The 23,337-nt window shown below is 45.2% G+C and overlaps 1 protein-coding gene across 4 annotated transcripts in view; it reads left to right on the top strand.

Annotated features, from left to right (window-relative positions):
- The window catches only part of LOC146624997 (uncharacterized), a 140,774-nt gene that overhangs the window by 18,299 nt on the left and 99,138 nt on the right, over positions 1 to 23,337 (top strand). For all 4 annotated transcript variants that reach the window (XM_085362585.1, XM_085362586.1, XM_085362588.1 and 1 more), the window contains exon 2: positions 17,538 to 17,726. In XM_085362585.1, the coding sequence (XP_085218711.1) occupies positions 17,538 to 17,726 (189 nt within the window). The remainder of the gene's footprint in view (positions 1 to 17,537; positions 17,727 to 23,337) is intronic.

Here is a 23,337-nt window from a genome sequence, read left to right as displayed (position 1 = left end):
ATATATATAATTTGTGCCTCTGTGCCTGTCTGCTGCCAGCGTGAAGAGGACACTCATCACCATCAACGCCCGGAAAGCAGCGGGTCCAGATAACATCCCTGTAGTGTGCTGAAAGACTGCGCAGAGGAGCTGAAGAATGTCTTCACAGACATCTTTAACACCTCCCTGAGGCAAGCCACTGTCCCATCATGCTTCAAGACTGCCACCATCATACCTGTGCCAAAGAAACCATCCCCAGCCTGTTTCAATGACTACCGCCCCGTGGCACTGACACCCATTATTATGAAGTGCTTTGAACGACTAGTCATGTCACACTTCAAATCCACCCTACCTCCCACCCTGGACCCACACCAGTTCGCATACAGAGCGAAACGATCCACAGAGGATGCAATCTGCTCTGCCCTCCACCCAGCCCTAACTCATCTGGACAAGAAAGACTCATATGTGAGAATGCTGTTCATAGACTTTAGCTCAGCATTCAACACCATAATACCACAACAACTCATCTGTAAACTGGACAGACTGGGCCTCAGCACCTCCGTCTGCAACTGGCTGCTGGATTTCCTCAGCCAGAGGCCTCAAGTGGTGCGTGTGGGCAACAAGGTCTCAAACAGCATCACCCTGAGCACGGGGGCTCCACAAGGCTGTGTGCTCAGTCCTCTGCTCTTCACCCTGTTGACACATGACTGCACACCAACCTACAGCTCCAACCACCTTGTGAAGTTTGCGGACGACACAACGCTGGTGGGGCTCATCACCAACACTACATCACTACAGGAAAGAGGTTGAGCTCCTGACCACGTGGTGCAGAGACAACAACCTCCTGCTAAATGTCAGTAAGACCAAGGAGATTATTGTCAACTTCCAGAGAGGCCACACCTGTCACCCCCCATTGACCATCGACGGCGCTGCGGTGGAGAGGGTGAGCAGCACCAAGTTCCTGGGGGTGCACATCAGTGAGGACCTCTCTTGGACCACCAACACAGCATCACTGGCCAAGAAAGCACAACAGCGCCTCTACTTCCTGCGGAAACTCAAGCGGGCAAGTGCTCCACCACCCATCCTGACTACATTCTACAGAGGAACTATTGAAAGTATCCTCTCCAGCTGCATCACTGTGTGGGGCGGTAGCTGCACTGACTATAACAGAAAAGCTCTACAACGCATTGTGAGAACAGCTGAGAGGATAGTTGGTGTACCACTCCCCTCCCTGCAAGACATTTACACCACTCGCCTCACCCGCAAAGCCATCACAATTGTCAACGATGCAACCCACCCCGCGCACTGTCTGTTCAGCCTCCTGCCCTCTGGAAAGAGATACAGAAGTCTCCGCTCCCGCACTACCAGGCTCACCAACAGCTTCATCCACCAGGCTGTGAGACTGCTGAACTCTCTTCCCTCCCGGCTCCCAGCCAGCAGAATCACCAGATTGGCAGAAGTATAGTAGACAGATTGGACTCTACCCCCCCACACTCTCCAACAAGGAAACACTCTCTGAACCAAGAACTGAAAACATTCCTGACTTGCATTGCAATTGCACACACCTGCTGCTATATATATTTTTTTAGTATTCTTTTAGCACTATTTATATTATTATATTACTATTTATTATCTTATTGTTAGGGCTGTTTTTGTTTTTGTTGTGCATCTGCACCTTATTGTTGTCAATGTCTACGCATGGGACAGTGTGAAACGTAATTCCAATTCCTTTGTATGGCAAGTACATTTGAAGAAATTGACAAATAAAAGTATTCTATTCTATTCTATTCTATTCTATTATTGCTTTGTTGTTTCAGCAACATTAAATTTAAAAACTGTACCTTTGAGTTAAAATATATATTTATAATTTTAATAAATGACAGATTAAAAAGGCATGAACATTTTTTTGTATCGAAAGAATATCGAACCGTGACACCAAAGTATCGAACCGAACCGTGAATTTTGTGTATGTTGCACCCCTAGTATGTGTGTATTTCTACAATGATGTTAGACTAGTTAATGTGTCGCCAGCCTGCTGCTGGCGTCTGCTGTTTTACACATTAAAAATGACTCTGAGGAAGTTTAAAAAGGAAATAAAGAACCTGATCACTAACATTGTGTTTCGCTGACTTGGCTGTAGTGACCTCAGCTGAACTGGAGGAGAAGGTAGTCATACTGCTAAACATAACTCTATGCAAATAGAAATCAAATCTTTTTTGAAGCCTTTTGGACCCATACAGTTTACAGATACACACTCTAAGCTGAAGAGCCTTTTCACATAACAGATAATTCCATGTTTGTGGCGTCTGTCGGTCTCCTCTCGTCCTCTCTTTGAAGGCTGTCATGGTTTTACATCATGACTGCTCAGGAGGGCGGAGTCTGTGTACTTTATACACGCACAGACGGGAGAAACTCTTCATGCTTTTACCATTTACTCGGGAAACCCCTCACACAGGATCTCTGCATTATTCATCTGCACATTCATTATGTACTGCATGTGGGGAATAAGAGTTACATAATGTCCCAGAGGTACACGTGCTTGTGCTCACTTAATCACTTGAAAAGGCCTAAAACCACTTTGTATAAAAAGAACTGTGAGGCCTCTCTGCAGTCCAGTTATTGTAAACCCGACAGATATGACAGACCAGTCTGTCCCTCGTGACCATGTGTTTCCAGGACTGCGCTTCAGTTCGTCATCAGACTGCTCGTTTAAGCCTCATCTGATGGCGTTGAATCTGAGGGGCAGGATTTATGCAGCTGTTACGTCAGGGCTCATGTTTTAGGGACAGCGATGATGTTTAGGTAGTTGTAATGCTGAGTGACAGCTAACTGTAATGATATAGAGCAGGGGTGTCCAACTCCGGTCCTCGAGAGCTGCAGCCTTTAAATGCATCCCTGTGCCGACACACCTGCATCAAATGAACGGCTTGTTAGCAGGCCTTAGCAAACTTGATGGCGTGTTGACGAGGCACGCCGATCATTTGATCCGGCCTTGTGGGAGTAGGGATGCATCTAAAAGCTGCAGGACAGTAGCTCTCGAGGGCTGGAGTTGGACACCCCAACATAGTGAATATACCTACTGTTAGTATTGGTTAAGCATAATATATGTCACAGCTTGCATGATGATGATTTGATGTCTGCAAGACTGTGAGTCCAAAGCTTTTAGAAAACTTCTGTGTTTTCACTGTAAAACTATACCGAGTCTCCTAAAGCTTGTTTCTGGCAAATGCTCTGAATACACTAATACATGCAAAGACTGAAAATAACACTGAAACGAACACAAACTAAAAACATTTTCAAACAATAAAAAGTAAACTGAAACTAACAGACTATCTGGCAAGTAACTGAAACGCAACTAAATTAAAAACAAAAAGTAGAAAATGGAAAAGGAATCAGTTCGACCACGCTGCGACGCGGCCGTGAGAGTAACATCTGATTGTTTTTGGTGGGTATCTGCCTGCACAGGGGATCATGTGCTCCAACCTGTACTTGTTCCATCCTCATGGCGGCTGAAGCAGCCATGGCTGCCACAGATAAGCACCTTTCTGGATCAGGAGCATATCCACACAGTTCACTGGCCATCAACAATTAATGGAGTGCTTCTGTATGATAAGATGAATAACCATTAACGATCTGAGGTCATCTGATTTCTAAGCAATTATTGAAGCATTAAAAGGAATCAAGAAGGCTTTGATTTAATTATGCATTAGTGTGCAAGACCTGCCCAGATGCATTTGCTTTTCTCCTCCTTATAAAGAAGCTGGTTGTATGGAGACTCTAAATTTCCCACAGTTATCAGTGTCCTCTGATATAGCGCCAGCCTGTTCAGGGTGTGCCGCTTCTCTGCCTCAAAGCATGCTGGGATGGGCAGTAACCCTGTAAAAAAGGTGTTAAATGAGTGCAGTTCACCTCCAGGTGCTTCTAGAGCTGGGCGATATGAGATTTTTTCATATCACGATATGTTTTTTCATTTCAGGCGATAACGATATCTATCACGATATAAGCCAAATAACTATATTTGTACAATTTAAATGTGCCGTTGCTCACAAGTAAAATGTGAAATAATCAGCAGCTTGTTGTTATTTAAATATTTATTTCCCATAATAAGTTCAACAGGGTAGATGTACTTAAGGAACATGAGACTTTTTCAGATAAATAAAGGCAAATACTGCAAACTACACAAAAGGCAGCCGCTAAAGCGTTTAAGTTTCAAAATAGAACAAACGAAACAGACTAAACTGTCAATTCCACTTAGAAACAAAATATTAATTCTAAAAATAAATCTTAGTTTGTTTTACAGAAGAACAGACAAAACTGACTAACTTTTGTCAATATCAAATAAACTGAGAACTAAAAGGAAATTCTCAATCTCTCCTTGTTGTATAGCTTAGCTTTTCAAACAGTTTTAACAGTTACTTTAGTCTGACAAAAGCCGAATGATGAATTAGCGCTTCCAGTCAGAGACTGAGGCTACGTCCACACGTACACGGGTATTTTTGAAAACTGAGATTTTCCGTTTTCGTTTTAAAAATAATCCCGTCCACACATAAAGGCAGAAATGAAGGAAAACGCTGCTATGAACATGCCAAAGCAGCAGGTGGCGCTAGATTCCTAACCGTGCAGAAATGTTGGCCAATCAGAAGTCTAGAAGCCTCGGTGGGAAAAAGTAAACAAAGCTGGGGCATAGAAGCAGAACCGAGTCGTATGTGTGGACGGACAGTAACTGTGTGTATATGTAAGCATTTAAACACTGCAGAGTAGAATTAACAGTATTGTAGAAATTCATTTCACCGAAACAATAACGCGGCGCAGTGTGACGCATGCACCAGTTTATTGTATTTCCAGACTTGCTTTCGGCACATTTACAGTGCACGCTACTCTGTTTTTTGTCAGACTTGAAATAGCCGAAATACCTTCACCCTACGGGACTTCTATGGCTCTTCCGTTCGACAATCTCTCCGGCGTTGGAACCATCATCTGTTTTCTCTTCGGTCACGCTCGGTTGATTTTTCTAGTCGGCGCACTCATTTCCTCCATTACCCGCTGGCTGCTTCCCAAACAAACACACGTGCGGCTTGGCACTTGTGCTGTACGTAGCAAGTCACGCGACGTGACGCTGCGGCTGTGATTGGTTCGGCTCTGCGCTACTTAATTTGGATTGGCTGACCTTTTTTTTTTTTTTTTTTTTTTTTTTTTTTGAGGACAAGAGCGGCGAGGTCTATCGCGATAGCTTAATTTCTCTATCGAGTAAAAGTTATATCGCGATACATATCGTTATCGTTCTATCGCCCAGCTCTAGGTACTTCTGCTGCCATGGAAAAGCTCCCTGTAAGTCCTCTTATGTCAGTGCTCCGTGCACCACATGTTGGGTCTCCTCCACAGTCCTAAAACATCAACTTTTCAACTTACATTTCATTTAATTTACATTTTTGGTGAAAAAGCAAAAAGTTGCAAGGAGCCAGTAAAGCAGAGCGATTTGCTGCAGTCAGACATGCTGCACGTTTTCGACACGCTGTCATGCGTAACCCAGCTGATGTGGTCTATCCGTTGCGTGCCATTTACTCGATTACTGTTGTTGCTTCGTGACCGTTCCTGTAGCACTACTGGGAGTTTTGAGTGGTTAAAGTGGGATTTGGCAGATAAATGAACCCCAAGAATCTGGTGCGGTGCAGAAAAATGGCTCAGCACGAGATAGGTTTACTGTGAGCTACAGACAGGCTGTGATCAGCTGGCCTGTGCTGCTGCTGCGGCTCTGAGATTTATGCCCTTTGTGGATTTAGCCAACTGTATTATACAGTATATTAGCAGATGCTACATGGCTGATGATGCTATCACGGCTGCTTTCCAAACCCTGCTTTTCATAGTATAAGTGGAATTTGGCAAGTGCTACCAAGAGCATCATCAGCTTAAATTCAAATTGTCTGCGACCCTTGACCTAACCTGACGTGGCAGCCTCATTTGCACCATGCCACAATAGTCTGTTAATGGTAACTTTACCATAATACTGGATACCACTCTGTTCCATAGTTTTCTCACACCGTTCAAAAACAACTTTCATGGAGTAGCAGCAACATTTTTACATTAAAATGTAAATATTGATATCAGAATTTAGCGATTTGTGCATCTCGAGATAATAATCGAAACACAGCGCTGCCAGGTAAGGGCGTGTGAGTGTAGACGAATGTGTCAGTCAAGCTTTTTTGTCACCATACATCATTACTTCTCCCACTACTAAATGAGAGACAAGAGTTTAAGGTTTTGATGTATATGTGCAGCTGACCTGTCTGAGCTTCATTAAACTTGCGGTTTTATTATTTCAGAGAGTCCTACGTGTGCTTTTCAAACACTTGGCCTTAGCTACAAACCTGCAAGAGCATGTGTGTTGTGTGTGCTCCTTCTATTCAGGTGTGAATATTTGTCTAAATGTGTGTTTGGTCAGGCGAATGCTGTGTAGAAATCTGACCAGAGGTGACCCCCAGCTTTTATTTGCATATTAGTGTTAATTGTCAGGCATGCAGAGTTGTCCCCCACTGTGGGTGGACCCCGCCCACAGCTGGTCTCACCACCAGACCAAGGTGCGTGCAGGCAGCCAGCGGTGTGCTTTCAGCTTGTTTCCACAGATGCACATAAAGACTGATTGTTAAGACTTTTATTACTTCTACATTTTGCTAAACAAGGCTCCTTTTGACTTCATCTTTGCAGAACGCTCCACTGTTTTTGGGTTAGTTTAGACATCCGGACTTTTTTCTGTGGTATAAAAATGCTTTTATCTTAGTTACCGTGGTTACGTAATCATTCCAAGCCAAAATCCTAGTCAGAAATATAACCTGATCAATTGGCCTGCACCTGTTTTTAGATGGGCGAAAGTGAAAAGTGAAAAAGCAACATGTGAGTTATTAGATCAGCTCAAACTGTGGTTTCTTATTTTTTGTACAGGAAACACTTTCACTGTCCTCATCTGTACATCATACAGGGCATTGAATATGTTTGCCATTAAACTGTGCTTTTCAGGGTATTACTGAACTGAGACAGTTTTGTTATAGGTCCAGCTCTGTTTGAAATAACAGTTAGAGCTGCAGAGGCGGGTCTCTCTGATGACAGAAACGTGGAGGGCCAAACTTAGAAAGTAGCCAAGTTCCTTTAATTTCTTACTTCTGCAGCTGTGTGGATTTGTGTGTGCACTCACAGCCACCACATGGTCACAGCCGGTTGGTCCTCCTAATGTAGGATCACTGTGCTGCACCTGTGCACCTCCCCAGACTAATTACAGCGTCTGTGTGACACACACGGCTAGACCCCGCCCTGAATGCAGCAACCAATCAAGAGGCCCGTGGGACTGTCTGTGTCTCTGTGTTTTTCCCTCTCAGCCACTTGGAGCAATCATAGTAGTTACAGTTGCAGAGCCTGGTGGTGACTTACCACTAACTTCATGTTGTTGTGTGTGTGTGTGTGTGCGTGTGTGTGTGTGTGTGTGTGTGTGTGTGTGTTATGACTAGATGATGTGCAGAAGTGTGAGAGATCTGTCTGGTACAGTAGTGATACAGTAGAGTGGGAGCTGGAGTCTGTGGGAGTGTCTGAGGATCTGCTCACTGCTCTGATTTTCTCCTTTATCCGAGGAGACGATCGTGATGAAGGACGACTGTTGTTTGTGCTCAATCACTGAAGTGTTTGCTGCTTGTAAATAGTTCAGCTAGTGTAGAGTTTCATACCACACACAGGAAGTCAGCAGCATTTTGAAATGGTCACTCCAAGTATGCAGCGTGTATTGTGGATAGTCGACACACACTTTTCAAGTCTAAGTAATCGTAATAGAATCGATGAGCATGTTTTCTCCTTGCAGGTTTAACAGGGTTGTAAACAGCTGTGACCTCGTTACATCAGCACAGAGCGCTGAGACAATTTCAAGAATATCAGGCAGACGCTGCTTTTCTCACCAGTTGGTTCTCTCTGTGAATAGTTGCACTATTACTTTTTTCGCGTGTGCATGCTTGTGTGTGTGTGTGTGTGTGTGTGTGTGTGTGTGTGTGTGTGTGTGTTCCTGGTAGGGTGCACTGACAAAGTGTTGCAATTGTGTGACTTTGCTGAAGTAGACTGAATGGCCCGCCAGGAATGCCAGTGATAGCATCTCCCTCAGATTAGTGTGGTGGCAGCTGGACACACGCGGGACAGCATCTTCTGTCATGTGCAGTAGGAAATTTAACTGGTTTGGTATTGTGTGTGTGTGTGTGTGTGTGTGTGTGTGTGTGTGTGTGTGTGTGTGTGTGTGTCATCTACATAATAGAATAAATGTATGCAGTTCAGACAGGAATGTCTGCCGAGGAGTTTTTATGACATGACACTTGAGCGTGACAGGGTGGAGGATGCCCTGTGGGCATACTTGAAGTTGTGATTTAAAGGGTGTGAACAGCTTTCAGATCACTCACTCACCTCCCTCCTCCCCCCTCTGCTTTCATGTAAACGTACAAAGGGAGGGTCATGCTGTCTGCGCCTTCTTTCATCATTTTTTATTTCAGACATAAAGACTTTGTGTCCACAGCGCTGCAGGCTTCACCCGGTGACGGCAGAATCAGGTCTGCACATCGTCCTCAGGAGTCGGTCCTCACATGTAACATGCAGCAGGAAACCAGGCAGATGCCCCGTGATTGCATTCATGTTTTTCACATTTGGCTGTAGGTCGTTGCAGTGATCAGCTGATTGCACAGACTGACTGTAACACCGGCACATTTGACTGCAAGGCAATTGCGCAAGTCACCTGGCAGCAGGTAACCTGTCTCCAAGCGACTGTGGTCACTGTCAGACATACGGGTTTGCTAATGATTGCTGCTTCATTTGTAAGCAGTCAGATTGCTAACATGTTATGGTTGATCTGAGAGTCTGCAGCTCGTGCAGCTATGTGTGTTTGCAGCAGGGGGCCTGACTATGGAAGCCCGTTTCTGCCACTAAAAACAAAAAAAAAGGATCCATAACTCAAAATTTCAAGTTACTTTCTCTAAATTTTGACGTATTAACTCGAAATTTTGATTTATTAACTCAAAATTGGCGCGTATATAAGCATATGGCGCGTTCCTCTGCGCCATATGCTTCCGGGTAACAAGAAAGCGACCTCATTCACGTATATTTTTGATTGGCAGAGCTAACTCGAAATTTCGAGTTATGGATACTAGCTGTTTTATTTTTATTTAGTAGTGGAAACGGGCTTCCATACCTGACTGATTATCAGCTGCTTGTGTTGTTAAATAAATGCAGGATTGCAGTGAAATTGCTGCCCTGCAGCATCTATGTTGCCAATTGTTTCCAACCTATGAGATTTGAAACAATTGGCAACAATTGGTATAGAAAAGAATAGAATAGCCTTTATTGTCATTGTACAGAGTACTCTGTACAATAACAATGTGCTCAACGTGGACAGCAACAGATTAGCAGTTTTCACTGACTTGTCTCAGTTGATCTCTGTGTTATCACAGATTGCATGCAAACTGCCTTCTTGTGGTTTTATTGCTGTCTCCAGACATTAAAGTTGCCTTGGAGACACCAGCTGACCAGGTGTGCGAGCAGTCACAGGCACTGAGCTGCACAGTCACAGTGTGCTTTTCAACCACTGTTTTCCTCAGTGTGACTGTAAGATAAGATGCTCTGGGAGCAGGCAGAGTAAAGACTACTTAGTGTCTCGTTGAACTGCACTGGAGTTTCACTTATACAACCCCAGTGGTTGCCAAACATTTCGGTCTGTATGTGAGGGAGTTTAAATACCTCGTGTCTGCACTGCAAAGGAAAAGTATAGTTTTAGTTTTAATGGAAGGAAAAACCAGCTTCACCAAATTCCCCTGCTCTAAACTGAGGACTAAAGCAAAGCTGCTGGTTTATGTCTGCGAATAAAAAGTCCTGCAGACGACATGGAACACGTGCTGGTCAATAAATGAGCACAACAATCCATCAGTTTGTTTATGACCTAATCCTGTGTGTGGGTGGGTGTGTGTGGGGGTGTGTGGGGGGGTGTGTGGGGGGGGGGGAGTGTCTTGGAGGGAGAGAGAGAAAGTGAGCTATGGCTGAAAGTCCCTCGTCAGCTGTTTCTGTATAACAGATGAAACACAAACAAAACTGTAATGCAGAAAAAAGAAAAAGGGGAAGCTGGCACACACACATGCACACACACATGCACACACATGCACACACACACGCACACACATGCACACACATGCACACACACACACGCACACACACACACATGCACACACACGCACACACACACGCACACACATGCACACACACACGCACACACATGCACACACACACACGCACACACACACACGCACACACACATGCACACACATGCACACACACACACATGCACACACACGCACACACACATGCACACACGCACACACACACACGCACACACACATGCACACACATGCACACACACACACGAACACACACACACGCACACACACATGCACACACATGCACACACACACACGCACACACACACATGCACACACATGCACACATGCACACACACATGCACACACGCACACACACATGCACACACACACGCACACACACATGTACACACATGCACACATGCACATGCACACACATGCACATGCACACGCGCACACATGCACACGCACACACATGCGCGCACACACACACACACTGTGGTCACACTAACATACCTGCAGCTCACCAGCAACTAGAGCTGGGCGATATGAGATTTTTTCATATCACGATATGTTTTTTTCATTTCAGGCGATAACGATATCTATCACGATATCAGCCAAATAACTATATTTGTAAGATTTAAATGTGCCGTTGCTCACAAGTAAAATGTGAAATAATCAGCAGCTTGTTTTTATTTAAATATTTATTTCCCATAATAAGTTCAACAGGGTAGATGTACTTAAGGAACATGAGACTTTTTCAGATAAATAAAGGCAAATATTGCAAACTACACAAAAGGCAGCCGCTAAAGCGTTTAAGTTTCAAAATAGAACAAACGAAACAGACTAAATTGTCAATTCCACTTAGAAACAAAATATTAATTCTAAAAATAAATCTTAGTTTGTTTTACAGAAGAACAGACAAAACTGACTAACTTTTGTCAATATCAAATAAACTGAGAACTAAAAGGAAATTCTCAATCTCTCCTTGTTGTATAGCTTAGCTTTTCAGTTTTAACAGTTACTTTAGTCTGACAAAAGCCGAATGACGAATTAGCGCTTCCAGTCAGAGACTGAGGCTACGTCCACACGTACACGGGTATTTTTGAAAACTGAGATTTTCCGTTTTCGTTTTAAAAAAATAATCCCGTCCACACATAAAGGCAGAAATGAAGGAAAACGCTGCTATGAACATGCCAAAGCAGCAGGTGGCGCTAGATTCCTAACCGTGCAGAAATGTTGGCCAATCAGAAGTCTAGAAGCCTCGGTGGGAAAAAGTAAACAAAGCTGGGGCATAGAAGCAGAACCGAGTCGTATGTGTGGAGGGACAGTAACTGTGTGTATATGTGAGCATTTAAACACTGCAGAGAGTAGAATTAACAGTAACAGTATTGTAGAAATTCATTTCACCGAAACAATAACGCGGCGCACAGTGTGACGCATGCACCAGTTTATTGTATTTCCAGACTTGCTTTCGGCACATTTACAGTGCACGCTACTCTGTTTTTAGTCAGACTTGAAATAGCCGAAATACCTTCACACTACGGAACTTCTATGGCTCTTCCGTTCGACAATCTCTCCGGCGTTGGAACCATCATCTGTTTTCTCTTCGGTCACGCTCGGTTGATTTTTCTAGTCGGCACACTCATTTCCTCCATTACCCGCTGGCTGCTTCCCAAACAAACACACGTGCGGCTTGGCACTTGTGCTGTACGTAACAAGTCACGCGACGTGACGCTGCGGCTGTGATTGGTTCGGCTCTGCGCTACTTAATTTGGATTGGCTGACCTTTTTTTGTTGAGGACAAGAGCGGCGAGGTCTATCGCGATAGCTTAATTTCTCTATCGAGTAAAAGTTATATCGCGATACATATCGTTATCGTTCTATCGCCCAGCTCTACCAGCAACATTAAATCCAGATTAAATTCCGGCTGCTCTCATCAGTCATGGAGTTCTATGGAATCATCAGGTCTAATCCGTCGCTGGACATTAATCCAGATTATGCAGCTGTTGGTAAATATTGTGAGGATTAATCATGGCTCGTTGTGCCGGTTCTTTCAGAAACTGCAGACTTCCTGTTCAGTGTTAATGTGCTGACTTGTGTCTGTGAAGTGACAGTAAGAGGAGAAGCTAATGCAAACAACGGGAGCCACAAACTCACTGAAGCAGCAAGCGAGGTCACTCCCACTGTGTGTTTCACACGGCGCGGTACACACACACACACACACACACACACACACACACACACAGTAAGCTGAGCGTTTAGAGGAAGTGTCATCAGAGGTGAGCTCCTCCCACAGTGACTGCACACCCAGCCCACTGTGCACTCGTCCACTCGTCTGCGATTGGTCCCAGCTTAAAAACATGTTTAAAACTTCATAAACATTTGAAACTGTCTCCAGTTTTCTAACTTCTTATGTGGCCCAGTGGCATTCAGCTACCTGAGATAACAATAAGTCTGTTTATGGTTTCATTCCACGGGAGCAGGTGTGTCAACATTCTTCATTCTTCAGTTCACACGAGGTCCAGGACTGAACGCTGTGCACAGAGTGCAGGTACCATTACAGCTCCGTGCAGTGAAGGAAACAGCAAATCCACTCGTGTTTACAGGCAGTAATCAGGATATGTGCATGGCTGGGTCAGCAGTTAACAGTTATCAGTATTTAGCAGCATCTCCTACGCTCTGTTCCAGTGTGTGATTCATACACCTCAGCAGCCTCCAGTGAGGTCAGCGTTTCCCCTTACACTGTGACCATGTGACCTCACATAATCATAGGTCTACACTGTGGTATTGTAGGGGAATTAAGCTACCCCGCAGTTGTTTTACAGCCACGTTGACCTTGTGCGCTGAATAGCTCCGCATGCTCCTCCCAAACCCTTAAAGCAGTGGAGTAAGTGTAGCTGCAGGCGGGCGACTGTTGACACCATAACTGCAGAGTTTCAGCTTTGCTGCCTGCTCGTATTAAAGTCTCCTAAACGCTGAAAGAAGCTCACAGCCGCACATGTACTGTGTCTTATTCTGGGACTGAAGATGAGCTTAACAGGGAACTGATCTCATGCTTTGTGTGTCACAAGCTCAAGCTCTCAGTTTTCTCATCTTTTTTTTGTCATATTACACTAGTGGACGGGCATTGGTCTTTTCACATAGCTGAGTAATTATAGCTGCTCTGAGCTGAGCTGCCTTGCTCTGTGGCACAGTGTGCTGCAGGTGGGACGTGGAAGCAGCAACCAAACCGTGTGTTTGGTTGTTACCAGGATTTCTGACTCGAGCTGCGACATGTTTCCTTGTAGATTATGTGATTGAGGACAAACGTCTTGCTGTAAACTCAAATCCAGATTGTTGCTCAATGATTAACCACGGAAGCTGAAATCAGACCGTGCAGTAAGAAGATTTCCTCAGATAGACCGTCTTTAGGTGACTCTGGGTGAGCGAGTATTCCCCTGCTGAGGCTCCTGACCCCTGCCTGCCTGAGGATTAATCCAGCATGACATTATGTTGTGTTGTCATATATTGAAGTAGAAGGAGAAAAAATTGCTGGGGATTCTGTGGGATTAGAGTTTACGTGTTATGTCATCAGTCACTCTGACAGTTGCTATAATGCTCGACTCTTGGCGAGGCCGAGCTCGTGGTTCTTTCACTCACCTGTGCATAAGCAGAGCTCTCCCTCTACAGCACAACACAGTGTTATTGGGATCATCTTGTTGTTTGAGTGGAAATAACTGCTTCACCAGTTAACTTATGTCACCAACAAGTCATCAGGGTGGTTAACCTGCCCGGTGTAGCCTGGTGGCCTTGGTTGCTTCAGATCAGCTTTGCTGTCAGTAAAGTGTGTCATTGGCTACACGGAGCGGCTACTATCTGCATTCTGGACACAGATGTTTTCAGAGATGAGCGCCTCTCGCTGCTTCCTCTGACATTCTCTGCGTGATCAGACGAGCTGTCTCGGTGGTCGTGGGCAGCGTCGTCCTGTTTCATGCTGAAGAACAATTTCAAACCAGTTTCAGCATCTCCATCCATCCTGTTCCGTTTATCCTGATCAGAGTCAGGCGGCTGGAGCCGATCCCAGCTGTCACGGGGCGTGAGGAAGGGTACGCCCAGTTTGTCGGACACAGCGAGGCAATTTCAAATCCCCAATCAACCTAACCCACTGACTGTCTTTGGACTGTGGGAGGAGTTTGCACAGACTGTATGAAAGAGACCATAAAGGTTAAACGTGTGTGTTTGAGGTCAACTGAAAAGTCTCGTATTTCCTCGTCTAGAAATCATAAAGCCTCAAAGCCTTGCAGACCTACAATAAACAGCACCTGAAAAGCTGGTGTGTCCTTTGACCTTTGACCTCCCTGCTCTTATATCTGGCCTTCCTCCTCCTCACCTTCAGATAACCCTCACAGACGGGGCATTAATAGAAAGCCCAGGATGTCCTCTTGTTGTTACAGCAGGATACACGTGATGCTATAGATTGGATAAATGATGCTCGGTGTGGAGGTCTCAAACTCATTTCCTCAGGAGGGTAAACAGCAGTCGAGCTGATGCTGTGTCTACTTTGAAGAAAGAACAATGTTATGAGGAAATAATAATAATAATAATAATGGATACTTTATTGATCCCCATGGGGAAATTACTTGTTTTTCTCTGCATTTGACCCATTCACTCAGTGAAGCAGTGGGCAGCCCAGTAAGCAGGCGCCCGGGGAGCAGTGTGTAGGGACGGTACCTTGCTCAGGGGTACCTCAGGGTAGCCGTTAAGTGGATTCGAACCGCCGACCTTCCGATCATGGGGCGACCACTTTACCTACTGAGCTATCCCTGCCCCTATGAAAAATGAAAGTCGTTGCCTCGTTCCTGCTTCCTTGGAGCTGCTCATGTTCCTCGTGTTGCTGCTAGATTGGCCTTTGTGTTCATGTCAGGCTGTATTATTGTTTATATTCAGTAGAGGAGTGTGGAAGCAGACTGTGAGGAGGCTTAACCTTCACCTCAGCTGACACACACAGGCTTACAGCACAGACTGTATATAAAAGAGACTTAGCAAGACACACACACACTCAAGCATATGTTGGCAGACAACACAATAGAAGCTGCCCTTTCCATGGATTTCCTTCCTTTGTTGAATCCAGATTATTTCCGAGTGGCCGCACCAGAGTTGTCAGCAGCTCAGCTCCAGCTCGGGGACATTTGCTCAGGTCAAAAAGCCCCAAAATCGTATGAGTTTTTAATCCCAGGGTGGTATTCTGTCCCACTGCAGGAGCTGGGCTAATGAAAAGCCTGTCCTCCTGTGGTTATGTGGAAATGGAAGCAGTTGAAGGCCAGGCAGGCAGCAAACAAAGACGTACGGTATCTCATCCTGCAGTGAATCCAATGACATTGTAGGCTGGGTGGCACAGATCACTCGGCTAACCGTGCAGCTGGTGCAAATGACACACTGTATACTAAACACACAGATGATGTGGGGTTAAATATGGAAACTGGGGCAACGTTTGTGACCAGCATGGCTTTGAGGCAGCAGCGTGTTTGCGACACACCCTGGTCTGTGCCGGGGACTCGTACTGCTGCTGGTGCAGATGAATACGCCTGTGAGAGTTTGTTTACGCTCCCAAACGTGAAAGCTGCTTGTCATTCATGACGGTCGCAGTTTAAGCCGCGATCACGTTTTCTGTGTTTCTCGCTGATTGTGCGAGGACGTCTTTTTTCAACAGGCACCACATGTTGCTTCTGTAAATATAAAAATATCAGACGTCACATGTCAGGCTGTGCTTCAGCTCCAGCTCCTGCTGTTTAGTTCTTAAATACCCCGAGTATGGCGGGTCGAGCGTGCTGAGGCACAGACAAAGGTACTCGCGTGAATGCGCGTGTGAATGGATGAATCAGGCTTTTATAAGGAAGCACCCACCTTACCTTCAGTCAGAACTTTGAGTCTGTTGAATCTCTCAGTAACCTTGAGATGAACCTGTACCCACCAGTATGTGAAAATATAAGAACCCCAAATGAGTCTAAAGAGTGCAAGAGAATTGTTCCTAATTGTCATTAAAGGCTGCCAAACTACAAATCAACAGTTCTTCTACCCAGTTATGTGACTGGCAGCGTTTCTGGGGAGGATACCTGTACCTGCTCTTTGTGCAGTCAATAAGAAGATCATCCAGTAGATGGGGCTAGAGAGTTGAGTTGGTGCTGGCTTGCTGTGTTTGCACTGCAGATGTGTTGCATGCATGGACTAATGATATTTATTCATGTGTGGATACGAGTTTAGTTAGCACACCCAACGTAGAACATATATTAAGTCAATGCAGGCTGGATGTTGTAACGCCCTCGACCCTGACCGTGGACCCAGTGTTTTGGACACAGTGGACCTGATGATGAGAGTGTGGAGACAGATTAATGTGTCTGAGCAGCAGAGAAAGGCTGGCTGCTTCTGTGGCCAAGATAATCTGGCATTATAGCTGGAAGACGACACAGCAGGACTCTGCAGATTCCCAAGGTGCCCATTGGTCAGCTGAACTCATGTGTAGGCACAGACTGTGCTTCTGTCTGGTTCCAGCTCATCGGTTTCATTCAAACACCCTGATCTCGTTTGAAACTCCGCCCCCTTGTGGCAGATGGAGTTTTTATCAGTGGAAAAGTTTTCTTCTGTGTAGTTTCCCTTCGAGCACAGGAGCGGTCAGGTTTAGTCCTTGCTGGTGGTAGACTTTAGCAGGGGGAATGCCAGCTAACGCAGGTCTTTTGGCTACGCCTGTCCTACCTCAGGATACAAATCTGAAGCCCAGTTCAGTTCACGTCAAATGTTTTTCCTCTGATCACACCAAACAAGCATGACTTCCTGAGTAAATGATCCAGTGGGCTGGAACTGAGTTTTTCTAACTTCCTTTGACCACTTCTCCTATCATTTCCATTTTTCACTTTCTTCCTCTTTCTGTCCGCTCGCTTTGTCTTCATATACCTGCAGAGGTTTGCAGACAAAATCCAGGATTCAGGACTCCGTGTTTGTAAATTAACCTGCAGGTGGGACTAGTAATCCCGGTGCTTCCCTTAATCACCACATTTAAAGAAGAGTGTTTTAAAGGTGCAAAGCTAGAGTGATGACATCATGCTTATGAGTGTGCCAGGACTGTGTTTTACAAACAGGTTAGCAGCTCAGCTCGTACCCTGAGCTGCAGGCAGTGACGAGCTGCTCGGGGCAATGATCCCATGTCTGATTACACCCGAGCATCTTTACTGATCACATAATGCTGATAAACCTGTCATAGTTGGTTGGATGGTTCAAGCTGCAGATACAAATCTGCTGGAAGTAAAAGGCCGATTGACTTGGTGATGATCTTCACTTTAGATGAAATTATGTTTCAAGTGAATCTGTACCAGGAAAAAAACACAGGGACTCTTGTTTATTCGTGCGTCTTTCTGTCTGCAGCCATGGCGGAGTTAGACTTGAGTCTGAGCGATGCGCTGACGGACAGCGTTCCCCAGCCCGGCCCGGAGAACATGGTGCACCGGGACTTTGTGGCTGAGCTGGAGGCGGAGCACTTTGACGATAAGGTCGGAGAGACGGTGGGAAAGACGGACTACATCCCGCTGCTGGACAACGATGACACCAGGGCAGGTGAGATGAACGTGATGTCGTCAGTATCGTATGGGCAAACACATGCAGGGGAACAGCATGTTTATCTGGATCCATCGATCTAAACGCAGCATTCATTCTTCTTTTTACCTCCTAAGAAAAATATCTTTCACGTAGCTTCTGATTAGCAGCTGGTTAAGAAGGATTCCTGCTGTCACAGTGTGCACTGTGGGTTTGTCAGGGGGATGCTGTGGCTAGCAAGACGGATGTTGTAAAAGATGTTCACATGCAACAACATGCAACATGCATGCTCTGCAGCGCTGAGGCAAACTGCTCAATAACGCTCTGTAGTTTGGTTACTTCAACTCATATTTGATGCATTGTTGATAAAATCATTAGAGGTGGACCAAGAATAGATGAAAGAAACGACAGATCAGCCGATATTCTTCATAAATATTCTGAAAAGATTTAGCAGCTGTAAACAAAGTACAATAATGAAACAGTAATACAGCGTACAGTTATACTCCTCTGCCCATAGACTATAACACTGTGTAACATTAAAGCAGAGAGGGTGTGCCTTTGACCTGAATTCCAGCTGCTCCTGTATGACTGATGGATGCAGGCGCTGCTGCACGCTGGCTGCCATCTTGGATCTGCTCGGGTGTCGTTCACCCACAGGGCAGACAGTAACCGGAAGATACGCAGAGCAGCAGTCAGTGCTTTGAACATTTGGCTGGTAAAATGTGGGGATGACACAGGAAACTGTATTTTTATTGTGAGCTGTCAGTAAATGCTCTGTGTCAGGGAGGAAGTGAGACAGCTGGGTAGAAGTATGCAGAAGAAGAAGAAGAAGAAGAAGAAGTGTCCTTGAGCAACTTGCTTGGCTCCAGAAAGCTTCTAAAATAAGTGTGGCACATGTGATCAGATGCCTTTGGGTCATTAGCCGCGGGCGACGTGTTGAAGCTCCTGGGTGCGGTGCATTTGTTGTCGTGAGGAGTTTCACGTTACCCTTCGGCTGAGTTTGAGTTTGCAGGAATCAGAAGGAATTCCAAAGTTCGAGGACAAATGGCAGCAGCTCCGAGACAAACACCACAGCTTTATTAGAATAAGTAAGCTGTCAAGAGCTGCCAGTGTTGTTTCCTGTCAGAGCTTTAAGAAAGCAGTAAGTGAATATCAGCTGTTGTCCCAAACTGACCTCTGTGGCGAGACGACATTAAGCTGCTGTCTGCAGTTTGAACTGTGGCTGAGAAGGATGCAAAAGTACACGATCTAATAAAGAGGTCAGCTCCAGTGCTGACAAACAGTAGATGGATCGAATAAAAAAGAAGTGACGGTTAGCCGAGAATGACTCAGCTCTCGGGCCTGTTTTGGTTAGCCAGACACTTCGGTCAGACAGTCAGACTGTGTGTGGGCACTCGTCAGTGACAGCCGGCTGCAGGACGGGCCGTGGGTGGCGTTGCCAGTGATCAACTGTGGCACGCTGTGTGCATTTGGACAAACGCACACATGCTGACACGCCGAGTGCCAAACAGCAGGGCGAGGCAGTCCGCGAGTCATTGTCCTCTGTCAGCATGACAGGGAGATGGAGGTGGCGTACATTTGTTGTTGTTTTCCCCCCTCTGTGAGTTATTGTTTCAGAGCCCCGGTGCTCCAGTAATGTGCAGTGCTGCACTCGTGCATTTCATCCGTCGTATTCGACTTTTATCTGTATGTTTTTGTGCACGCCTCTCCTTTCCGTGCTCGGTGGTTGAATGCATCAGCGCGTGTTTATGTACGTACGGCATGCACCGGTTTGCATCCTGCTGTTTACGTGCCCTTGCTTGCGTCGTTGTGATAGAAATCATGCCAGCGCTGCATCGTTTAGCACGATTAGTCGAGTAAGACTTGCATCTTTATGAAAAACTGAATATTTCTGGGCGTGAAAAACCTCCCATGTGCACAGCTGACCAATCAGACCATTACAAAGTGGCGAAGAAGAACAGAGCTATGGGGCATTTATTCACAAGTTGTTATTATTAAAGTTTAGATAAATAGGAGCTTAGTGTGAATAGAAGGGCAACAATAAAACAAATAATACACAGTTATGAGTAACTTCAAAAACATAAGACTTGAAAAGCCAAAATAAAATGATAAAAAATGTCTGTAAAGCTGAAGAAGCAGATTTAAAGTTTATCTTTGTAGATAAAGACTTCCAGCTGCTCCCAGGCCCTCCAGCAGGCGCTCTCAGGCCCTCCAGCAGGCGCTCTCAGGCCCTCCAGCAGGCGCTCTCAGGCCCTCCAGCAGGCGCTCCCAGGCCCTCCAGCAGGCGCTTCCAGCGGTTTAGGAACAGATAAAAGCTACTTAGGCCGTTTGGAAAAGCTAAACTCCCCAGGACGGGATGTTTTCCACAGTTGTCCTTTTTTCACATGTAACAAGCAGCAGGAAGTCGTCTCCACCAGGCACGTTCTTACCTCTGGAAATCACCCCTTTGGTTTTGTGGGCAAGCTGTCTGCACAGCGCTCGGTGGGGGCAGCACATGGCGTGACTTCGCATGGTGTGAATTCACCAGAATACCTGCGCTATTTGTACCTGGGCACAATCTGACTGCATCTGACATTTGCACTCTCACACGCACCTCTGTGGGGTGATTTGCAGAAAGGTTCGGAGCTTTGTTTTCATTGTAGCTTGTTCACAAAGTGGAGAAAGCACCATGATGCCACTGTGGAATTTAGAAGGATTTCCATTTGTTTCCCATACCTGCCAGTCTTGTGGAAAATAAACGGTTCCTGTTATTTAGCATTAATTTTAGTACGTGACTAAGCCTAGTCTTGATTTGGATCGGCAGTTATTTCTTTGCTGTAACACTGCTTCTTGTCAATAAGTCTTTACTGTTTATAAAAGGCGCCACGTTTGTAAGGAAAATGCTTCTGTGGGTTGAGCAGCAGAGTTGAGTGTGTGGGTTGCATCCATGAAAAACTTGCCAGATCTTCTCTGCCAATGCAACAGCTTATTCTGCTATTGATGCTTGCAGCATCGTCATGTAGAGGGAAGTCAGAGACAGGCTGTGAAGCTGGTGCCCCAACAAGACAACCCTGTCAGTACTTATGCACATAGTCTGCTACAGATTAGCAGGACGATATGGTCAGCAGCTACCTACTGACCCTACAGCACACGGTCAGTCTCCAGTCTCACACGTCTGCTGGGACGCCTGCCCTTCACCATCAGACCATTTGTGCTGCTGTCAGCAACGCGTGCACTGGAACCTGAACGTGTGGAGGAACGTGATGCTCATTGCAACAGCTTTTGATGGAGGCCGTGCGATGGTGTGGGCCAGCATCTCCCACTAAAGCAATGTTGGAGGCAATCTCAGTGCAGAGATCTGAAGATTATGCAAGCAGCAGCAGTCCCATATCTCCAGAGTCTGGGACTGAACTCTGTCCATCCAGATGACAGCACTCGCCCCCACAGTTTAACAGACACTACCTCCAGTTCACGAGTGCAGAGGGTGGAGCGTCTTGCCTGCAGATCTGAAACTCAACCCAGCTGAACACTTGTGGAATTAGCTTGAGCCAGACTGACCGACGCAGCCACACTGGCTGACGACCCCACAGCAGTGTGTGACCTGCAGGAGGAGGCGGTGCCAGGCTGTTGGGGCTGCGTATGCTTCTTCCACATCCTGTTCCGGCTCCTCTTAGAAATTCTCAGTTTGTCTTGTTTTGTCAGATTTCGATTGTCCGATTCAATAAACGACAGCAGTCAACAGCAAACTAAGACGTTTGACGTAGCAGAGAAGATGTGGAAAGTTTTGGGTACAGCCCACAAATTCACTTTCCTTACAAATGTGTCACCATTTAAAGAGAAATCAACAGTATGTCATTTACAGCTGAGAGGAATCGTTGGAACACACCAGTAATGGACCAAACACACGTTTCCTTCCTTGTTGCTTCCTGAGTGCTAAGTTAGGGCTGCTCAATTAATCGAATTTTAATCTCGATTACGATCTGGGCTTTCAACGATCATTAAAAATGACTGAGCCGATTATTAGCCCCTCCCTCGTGCTTTACTCTCGCGCTGCTCTGTGTGGCAAATCGAGCGCACCTCTCTGCGTTTTGAACACGCGTCACAACAATTAAGAGCAGCGGTCTCCAACCTTTTCATGCCCGACAATATTTTCATGGACCGGCCTTTAAGGTGTCGCGGATAAATACAACAAAATGAAACTAGTACCGGTACCGAAAAAAAGAAGGTTTATTCATAACTAGAGATGGACCGATCCGATATTACGTATCGGTATCGGTCCGATACTGATCTAAATTACTGGATCGGATATCGGAGAAAAATAAAAAATGTAATCCGATCCATTAAATATCATGAAAGCACCTCGCAAAACTTGCAACACGCCGTAACTCACCTCAGAACGTTAGCACGTTGGAGCAGTATGCATCATGTGATAGAGCGGCTGTGGCATGCGCGACCTGTCGGTGGTCTGGATAGCATGTGGAGCTTCGCTAGCAACCCGGCATTTCATCTCCGACAAAGTTATCCCCGAGAGAAGTAAAGCAAGTGTGTAAGTCCATCTCTGAATGTTTGTAAAGCATTCCTGCATTAAGCTTACCAAACGATATATGGAGCGACTGCCTCTCCTGCTGCTACTTCAATCATGAAACTGCTTAACGATCAGCTGATCGGCTTTTCTGTCGCGAGTCCGTCTTTGTTTTTGGCCCACTTTGCACCAGAAAGAGGAAACCAGCGGCTGAACAACAGCAGCACGTTTAAGCTTGATCAGCTGTTGTTAGAATGTATTTAATATTACTTTCTACACCAGGATCTTTTTCTACTAGCTGACGGCTGGTAACTGTGCAGGGGCGCATCTAGCAAAGTTTAGCCAGGGGGGCCGATAGGGCATTAACAGGGAAAAGGGGGCACAAAGACATACTTTTCTTTCTTATTCTCATTTAAAATGTCTAGCTTTTAATAAATAATTATCTGACACCCAAAGTTTTAATTTGATGTAAAATGAATAGAAGTCAATTACTGTATATAGTAACTATTAAGTCTAATATATATACCCTAGTAAGCTATAGTACTTTTTCCTTTGGGAAGGTACCATCTGTGCAGTCTGCAATTTTGCTGAAGAAAGATGTTGAATCTATTTAATATTTCTTGAAAAATAATTGATTTCTGTGCATTTTTTTTTCACACTGCATCAAATTAAGGTTGATTACGTCGATTAAGCATCATGAGGTGGAGCGTGAGGGGTGGTTCCCTATTTTTTATTTATTTATTTTTGTTGTTGCTGGGAGTTGGAACCCTATTAGTTAGGTTGCTTAATATTTACGCTAAGTACTCTTTAAAATACCAGAATAGTGAGGATGGTGTAGGTTTAAGTTTATTAGATTGATCAGTATTGCTGAACTATGAAATATTTTTTTTTACATACAGGTATAACAGAATAGCTTTAGTGTAGTTGTTGTTTTAAACTTGAGTATGAACTTATACAAAATGCAGCAAGATATTTAAAAAACAGTTTTGTTGATTAAAAAACACTATATCGGATTCATATCGGTATCGGCAGATATCCAAATTTATGATATCGGTATCGGACATAAAAAAGTGGCATCGTGCCATCTCTATTCATAACCACATGAAAAGACCCAGGAAAACCGAGTTAACG

This window comes from Diplotaxodon limnothrissa, linkage group LG9 (genome assembly GCF_057381915.1).
Source record: "Diplotaxodon limnothrissa isolate DT_005_m linkage group LG9, D_limnothrissa_male_GT1.1, whole genome shotgun sequence".
Taxonomy (NCBI): domain Eukaryota; kingdom Metazoa; phylum Chordata; class Actinopteri; order Cichliformes; family Cichlidae; genus Diplotaxodon; species Diplotaxodon limnothrissa.
Note: the sequence above shows the minus strand (reverse complement) of the source record. Positions and strands in the feature narration are given on the sequence as shown.